We start from the raw sequence: 9,152 nt of genomic DNA, 5'->3' as shown, positions 1-9,152 counted from the left end.
GGTGCTGCACAGCTTTATTCAGTTGTATTTTTTTATGTGCTTGGTCATTGCTTTGTTCTATTTGTTTGTGTATCTAACGTTTTCAATCGGTAGCTTATGTTTATATGTAATTATGCATGTTATGCTATGCCGAATTAAAATAAAGTTGTCTATGTCTGTCTATCCGATGATATCATCGGAAACTGAACTTCGGAAAATGTGACTGAACAGGTAACATATGCTAGAAACAAAGAAATATTGATGCCATCGTTAAATACGTTAAAAATAAAGTAATACAAATAGTCAGGAAATACTAAAAAAAATAAAAAAACATTGATCAAATTTGTTTTAAAATCTGCTGACCGTCGGAGTCCCTGTGCCGGCTGCAACCAGAAATAATATACAATTGTATTTTATGTCTTTTTTCTGTATTTTCATCCACTATTTTCTCCTTATTTCAATTAAAAAATATTTTTATATTTTTGTTTGCTATACGAAAACGATTTTTTTAAATTGGAACGCCTGCGTATGTATACAGTACGGCAGTACTTTGTTTAATATTATGTGTATTAGAAAAATATGTGTATTGTGTGCAAGTGGGCATGCGCATTATACCGTCAGCCATTTTCTAAAATGCAAATTTTATAAACCTCAAAAGAGTGCAAGTTTGTTTACAAATTTGAAAATGACGACGACACTTCAATTTATTGCAAACAATTAATAGAAAAGGTAAACTTGACCACAAAAAAGAGATTGCACAAAAGTAATCTAAAATATTCTGTCAGATTTTGGGCGAATTGACACCTGTCGCGTTTGGGACAGTGTCAGTGGTGTTTGTGCATTTTTATAAATGCATACTTTTTAGTAAACAAACAGTTTTGACAGCTTACTTAAGTAATAAAAGTCACAGAAGCCAAACGAGTTTGTAGCATACATACTAGTTAAGTTCGTTTGAATATAAACAACCTCATCTGGCACCAGTAAGAGCAGCAAACTGTCTGTCTGTCGTGTTTAAGACAAACGTGAATACTTGGGCCTAAAATAAATTGACATTAAAATAACTTTGGATCCACAGCTAAGTCCTAAACATTTGTTTACAACTATCATGGATATTTCAATAAGTTTTGAACAATTTGAAATTTCTGTTTTGTTAAAATTGACCTGTATGTGCACATTGAAGATACCAATTCTGGCTTTTATACACCTTATTGTTATTTGTCTGCCATTACTGGACACACTGACTGGACATCACAATGGTTCCTGTAAAATTTTAACCTGACAAAAATAAATATCTGACACCACAATGGAAAAGTGATTGTTGTACGACGTCAAAAGTTCAAGAGGGGCAGATTTTCAGGTAAACCAGGGCAGATTTCTAAATAGTGACAAGGTGTATTCAATGGGATCAACTTCACTTCTGATCTATAACTGGAAAAGGTTCTCATACATGTATATATCACTGTGTATAAAGTATAGGTAAAATGGAGACTAAATCAGTAAGACTTATTACAAGAAACATATTATATATGTAAAACATGATAAATCCTAGTCCAAATAATTATGACGTCTAGGAAGGCTATTTTAAATTTTTGCTTTGACGTCTTCTAATGTGGTATGACAAAAAGTCGAAATAAAAAAATACCCACAGCAGACGGCATGATTATCTGGACTAGATAAATCCCACCATATTCTGTATTTGCCTGTCACTATAGTGTGGAGCCTGTAATTCAGTGGTACATCATTTGAATTACCTCCCTTACACTGCTTTTAAATTATGTATAAAGTAATGGTTAATGAACAATTAAGACAATTTAAAAGCAGTGTAAGGGAGGTAATCCAAATACAACATTTTGATTACCTCCCTTACACTGCTTTTAAATTATGTTTAAAGAAATGCATATTTATAAAGGAAGACCAGTAAAAATATCTGCAAATGTTGCATCTTTTTTTTTTTACAAAAAAATCCATATGAAAGATTTGACACCATATTTTAAGTTTTTCTCATTACAGATTTCAGAAATTAAAAAGAAAAATTCTTCAAATATTATTTTTGCAAAAAAAAAGTGTGTGTGTGTGTGTGTGGGAAGGGGGGTTTCAATTCGCAACAGCAAAGTGTATTGCACAACAGCAAAAAATTGAATATAAATTCAAATCATATAACCAATTCTAAGTTCTTTGACTACAGTTATTCTGTGTCAGAAACCTTTTATGTGTCAAATATTTAATAACAATCCAAATTCAGACCTGTATCAAGCGCGAATATTGCATCCATTTTTGCCCCAACTGTTCAGGGTTGGACCTCTGCGGTCGTATCCAGCTGCGCTCGGCGAAGCAATTTATTTGCATGTATATTTCAAATAACATAATTTAAAGTCATTAGAAACTTCAAATTTAAAAAAAAAGTTAAATATGCTATATATACTGGAATGGCTAAGTTTTACTGCAAAACAAGTGTACAAATAACATGAACTTTCTTGTAATAGAAATTCCTTTATAATATCAAAATCTTCATAAATGTACTACTATGGAATTATTGTCTTCCCGTACACTAATTTGTCGATATTTTCCGGTACGCAGTGACCTTAACTATGAGACCAACCACTGCACAGAATAAGTGCGAGGGAAAACTGTGATTAAAGAATTTAAACAAACGTGCACTGGAAGATAGTTGCAACACCTGATTCTCAAAGAACATTTTCATGGTTCATGATGCTGGCTCAGAACGTTTTCTGAAAAAAATTTAATCCTGATTTTGAAGTAAATACCCAATTTGATCTTCATGGAACTTGCAAATAAAACACTCAATGATTTTAATTACTAAATAGGTAAAATACATAAAAATGTTTTTGCTGTTATTTGAGCAATTGCCATCATTTGGCTCTCCTCGTCAGTCATTAAAAAGTTATGACTGTAGTTGCAATCTTTAAAAAAAAATCTTCTTTATATAAACTACTGGACTTAATTTTGTTCAGTACAGTCCATAGCGAATTTAGAATAACACTTATGTTTTTTATCCCTGCCAACCAACCAACATGGCTGCCATGAGTAAAAATAGAAAATGCAGAGGAAAGTAATTGTCTTATATTGTGAATACCATAATAACAGTATGTAAATTGAGATAATCTGACACTTGCAATAATGCACAGAATGTCAAGTTCTAATTAGTTTCTATTTCTACCAAATTATCTGACAACTCTTTCATGTCTTTATACATGTTATAGGAGTTTTAACCCTTAAATAAAAATATTTGACTAATTATGGCATGATTGCCTATTATCTTGAAATATATGACATTATAGACAGAAAAAAATTGTAACATTGCAAATAATTATCAATATCTTTTGACAAATTTGTGTCTGAAGACCTTTCTAAGTCATTATTTTTGTCTTTAAGACAGGTCTAAAGACACATGGCCCGAGACCACAATTAATGACCCTGCTTTTCGTTGTCCACGAATATAGTTCCCTTTAATTAAAGTGTATTTTTTATTTATTTTTTTTTCTTTCCCCATCTCATACATTTCTTAGTTTTTATGGGGTGGAAATGAAAGAAGAGAGCTGAAATAAATTTTTGGATGTTGTATTTTAACTGATTTTGATATGGAAAGAGTGATTAGGCCAGGGGCAAAAAGGTAATATTTACAGTTTTCGGAACATCTCTTGACTTGTCCATAGGGGTATCTTTGGTATGCATGTGTATTGGCTAAATTTGTAAGATGTAAAAGTGCAATCTTTCTGAATGTTGGATATATTTTTGGACTAGCACTGTACATTACACACACAAAAGATTTGACAAAAAGACCAGTTACAATTTTTTAATGAGACAAAATGATATAAAAACTAATAGAGTAATTTAATTGTGGTCTGTGGCCACATTTCTTGGCAAATTTGTTGCACAATGTAGTTTCAATTGTGGGTCAAACCAAATAATTGACAAATGGAATTTGCTGCTTTGTTGCTAATCATTTAGGAAAAGGACAAAGACTGATCAGAATAACAGGTCCTGGTGGGTGACATGTCTACCTGCAGAATTTATATGATGAATTAATATAAAGCTCGTTCAGCATGTATATCTAGTTCAAAGCAGGTTTTATAACTTTATATTTATATAAATTTAACATGTCCTGCAGATGCATGTATATTATACTTGCCACTTGACATTTAACAGCCGTCAATCAAATCCATAGCAAATTTTATCAGAATTTAGCCATTATGAAGTAGAAGTTTCACTATTTGTATTCATTTAGATAAACATGTAGATAACTTTAAAAAACAAAGTTATTAGATTTTTATTTTAATGTATCTTTCAGATATTGTCTGTACTGTGTACATTGTGGCTATTTACTTACAAAGTACATGTCAGAAGTAGTCGTAGTAGAAGTTTGAAAGGCAAAAGTGTCGTTTTTTTCTAATATTAATTTTTTTATATTTTCATTTCAGTCAAGCAATAAGCATTGCATTTGTGAATTGATTTATCTATGGATTAAATGAGGAACATCTTTAATATCTACATGTATAAGTTAATCATGGACTACTTTATTGATATGGGATAAGCTGTCATAGAATGGATCCTAATCAGCAGAATAGTGCACAGGGGATCCAGCACAATGTTCCTGGTCTGCCAGATATAGGGTACCAGTTTCCAAGGATACCACAAATGCAAAACATACTTGGACCTCCTATGAATACATTTGTGCCTGGTTACAATGTGATGCCACAGGGACAGGGAACAGTGATGACTAATATACAATCGGGTATCCCAGTCAGTGGCTTTCTATCACTAGGAAACTCAAATGCATCTGCTCCCCTTCCTTCCATGGGGTCCTTTATTGCAAATCTTAATCAACAATCACAAGTGGGGTTGGTTCAGAATGTTAACAAAGGAGGAATGGAAAATTGGACAGGAACACATCAAAATAATAATACACTGCCAAGTTTTGGTCATTTCTTACTTCCCCAGCAGTACCAACAACAACCAACCAATCAACAAGCATTAATAGGAACTTCATCTCAAATAATCCCTGGCAACCAAACATCACCACAGCAACAAGTTTTCTCTCCAAGCCAACATTCCCCTCAATTTTTTCAAACACAACAGCAGTCACCACAGCAACAGATGTTTACAACAAATCAAAATTCCCCACAACAGGTGTTCATCAATAATCAACCATCTGCTCAGTTTTTCACACATCCGCAGCATTCACAACAGTTTTTTAATCAGGCAATTCAACAACAACAGGTTTTTAGTGGACAAGCACCTTCACATCAGTTGTTCACAAACATGACGAATACACAACAAACACCACAACAAATGTTCAGTACTTGTCAAATTCCAAACAGACTTCCTTCAGGACATGTTATAGGACAAGAAGTAATGCCCCAGGTGATGGCTGCTCCTCGTATGAATCTGAATACTAATTATATTGCAGGAGTAAGTAATGTTCTCGGAGTACCAGCTAATCAGATGCTCCCACCAATTAATCACATAATGACATCATCAGGAAGTCAGATTTTACCTTCAGTTGCAAATGTTTTACAAGGACAGACTTTACCCTCATTTAGTCATTTAGTATCTCCATATGGTGGACAAAATAGTACGAGTGGTCAAATGTTTTTACCAACCAGTATTTCAACAAGTCCTGTCACAACATCAGTTATGACGACTATGTCAAATCAATCGCATTTGATAAACATATATGGTGATCAGAAAGTTTTAAACCCAGATAAATCAGTATCCCAGGATCCATTAGTAGTTCATTGCTGTACTGAAGTAACCATAACAACACCTACAATAACAACAACAGTTAGTCGAACTGATTTAACACCAGTGACACTGCAAATATCTCCATCTGTATCAAATGTTTCCAAAGATAGGTCAAAACTACTTGAAGACTCAAGAACAGTAGTTGTGCCATTTGGTTGGAGTCGTGTTGTAGTGGATAATTCTATCATTTATTACAGGTAAGATATTGTTACATGTATGATCATGGAGCATGTATAATCAAATGTGTCTTCTTCTTACACAGCTTATAGATATGATATAATAGCCTCATACTATTTCAACGCGTAATTTAAAAAAAAAATTATGTCCCATACACACATTCTTCATTTATATATATCATGTATATGAGTGATTGCTATGTTATTTATCTGAGTTTACTAATTCATTCTGTTCAAACTACTGAATGTGTTTATCTATCAAAGACAACAAGGACAAGTCATGCAAGTAGAGAGAACCTTGCAAACAATGTTTTGGTAAAATTTAGTCATCAGGCATGTCAGGATCACAAAAGTTATTGAATAGCCTCCACCTCATAAATAGTTCAGCACTTCCCATCTGACTAACAAAAGGCAGTCTACATAGATAAAAGAAAAAGTAGTACAGTGTTATGGAATAAATGTTCCTCACCTACAACATTGTACAATCATCACATTTATTTTCTATATATTTCATAGCCTCATACTATTTCAATGCGTAATTTAAAAAAAAAATTATTCAGAGCTAGATTTTTACATATTGAAATTGATGTGACTGTTATTTGCTTGATTTGGTATTTTTATGCCACTGCCACGGCAGATGGAGCATTAAGTTTTACCTTTGTATGTCTGTCCGTCCATACGTCCCAAAATTAGTTTCGGTTCTCTAAATTTAGTTTGCCTCAACCAAATGTTATGAAGCTTCTACGCAATGCTTATTTATATTACCACTAATGACAGATTTAGTATGAATAAGGGTGACGTCACTTTCACTGTTCTGGAGTTATTTCCCTTTATGAGTGAAAAAGTAGGCAAATTTGCAGTTTCCACAATTTAACTTTATTTTGCCTCAACCAAATGTACTGAAACTTATACACAATGCTTATTACCACCAAACTCAGAACAAGTTTGAATTTGGGTGGTGTCACTTTCACCATTCACTTTTTTAAATGTAAAAGTGGTTAAATTTGCTGTTTTTGACTCTAACTTTAGTTTGCCTCAACCAAATGTTATGAAACTTATGCACAATGCTTATTACCACCAAACACAGATCAAGTTCGAATAAGGGTTGCATCATTTTTATGGTTCTTGAGTAATCTTCCTTTGTAATGTAAATTGAAAAATTGTGAAATTTGCAGTATATTTACAAGTGGGGACATCTGTGTCCCATGGACACATTCTTCATTTATATATATCATGTATATGAGTGTTTGCTATGTTATTTATCTGAGTTTACTAATTCATTCTGTTCAAACTACTGAATGTGTTTATCTATCAAAGACAACAAGGACAAGTCATGCAAGTAGAGAGAACCTTGCAAACAATGTTTTGGTAAAATTTAGTCATCAGGCATGTAAGGATAACAAAAGTTATTGAATAGCCTCAACCTCATAAATAGTTCAGCACTTCCCATCTGACTAACAAAAGGCAGTCTACATAGATAAAAGAAAAAGTAGTACAGTGTTATGGAATAAATGTTCCTCACCTACAACATTGTACAATCATCACATTTATTTTCTATATATATTTCATATAAAACTATGTTTTTTTTTCAATTTGATTTTCACAGCAGACTGCTCCGTCATTTGTAGATTAGAAACATTGTTAAATTGCCTTTTCAGTCATGTCGGTGTAAACATCAACAAACATAAAAATTAGAAATCAATAGTTTAATCTATTTTTCTTATTTACATAACCCAAGATGTATTGTAACATATGTTCTGCATGTTCTGTCAACTCACCATAAAAGAGCTGCATACTTTCTTTGAAATGTTACATTTAACCTGAGATTTGTTCAAAGAAACACATGTTGGAACTGAGAGTAAAGTAGTTGTGATGACAAATATTCATGATCTTTAAGCATTACCAGGATTAATTATAACCATTTCAAAGATTTCTTATGGATTAAACAAGTTGTGTTATATTTATCTTTTGTCATGTAATGAATGTAAAGGTCCACAGGGATTTAATTGGGGGGACTTTAATGAACTCATCAGTTAGGGGACTTATTGAAATAAGTGATTTTTAATCACTTATTTAAGTAGCAAATTCGAAGTTTTGTCACAAATTGTGATTTTTGTCTCGCCTGCGACGAAAGTTGCAGAAAGTGAGACATAGGTATTACCATCCGGCGGCGGCGTAAACTATTTGTATAAAGCTTTATATTTCAGAAGGTAGAAGACCTGGATGCTTCATACTTTGTATGCAGATACCTTATGTTACGAACTTTCCGTCTGTCATATGTCCAATGTCCTTGACCTTATTTTCATGGTTCAGCGACTGCTTGAAAAAAAAAGTTTAGTTTTTTTGTTATGTAAATTTCTCACTTATTATGAGTAATAGGATAACTATATTTGGTATATGGGTTCCTTGCAACGTCTACATGTCCATCAGACAGGGTTCACCTGACCTCAGCCTCATATCATGGATCAGTGATCCAGGTTAAAGTTACGTGATTAGGTCCGTTTCTCAGATACTACAAGCAGTAGGTCAGCTATATGTGGTGAATGGAATGATTATAAGGGATACATGTCAGTCTGGCAGGTTTCATCTGACCTTGACCTCATTTTCACGGGTCATTGGTCAATGTTAAGTTTTTGTGTTTTGGTCTGTTTTTCTAATACTATAAGCCATTGGTCAGCTATATTTGGTGTATGAAATGATTGTAAGGTATACATGTCTGTCTGGCAGGTGTCATTTGTCCTTGACCTATTTTCATGGTTCATTGGTCAATGTTAAGTTTTTGTGTTTTGGTCTGTTTTTCTAATACTATAAGCAATAGGTCAACTATATTTGGTGTATGGAATGATTGTAAGGTGTACATGTCTGACTGGCAGATGTCATTTGTCCTTGACCTCATTTTCATGGTTCATTGGTCAATGTTAAGTTTTTGTGTTTTGGTCTGTTTTTCTAATACTATAAGCAATAGGTCAACTATATTTGGTGTATGGAATGATTGTAAGGTGTACATGTCTGTCTGGCAGGTGTCATTTGTCCTTGACCTCATTTTCATGGTTCATTGGTCAATGTTAAGTTGCTCTTGTTTGGTCCTCTTCTCAGATACTATAAGTTATAGGTCAACTATATGTGGTGTATGGAATGATTGTAAGGACTTCATGTTCATTCATCATTAAAATGTTAATTTAATGTAAAGCTTATATAAACTTATTTTTATACGACCGCAAAAATTGAAAATTT

The 9,152-nt window shown here is 33.1% G+C and overlaps 1 protein-coding gene across 1 annotated transcript in view; it reads left to right on the top strand.

The window, feature by feature from the left end:
* The first annotated feature begins 604 nt into the window (after nucleotides 1-604).
* Nucleotides 605-9,152, top strand: part of LOC127728680 (uncharacterized) — a 42,707-nt gene continuing 34,159 nt past the window's right edge. Inside the window, exons 1-2 of the mRNA XM_052236286.1 lie at nucleotides 605-708; nucleotides 4,419-5,939. Coding sequence (XP_052092246.1) covers nucleotides 4,543-5,939 — 1,397 coding nt within the window. The 5' untranslated portion in view covers nucleotides 605-708; nucleotides 4,419-4,542. The remainder of the gene's footprint in view (nucleotides 709-4,418; nucleotides 5,940-9,152) is intronic.

The sequence above is a fragment of the Mytilus californianus genome, unplaced genomic scaffold, assembly GCF_021869535.1.
Source record: "Mytilus californianus isolate M0D057914Y unplaced genomic scaffold, xbMytCali1.0.p SCAF_2, whole genome shotgun sequence".
Lineage (NCBI taxonomy): Eukaryota > Metazoa > Mollusca > Bivalvia > Mytilida > Mytilidae > Mytilus > Mytilus californianus.
The sequence above is the reverse complement of the archived record's forward strand: the minus strand, read 5'-3'. Positions and strand labels throughout refer to the sequence as shown.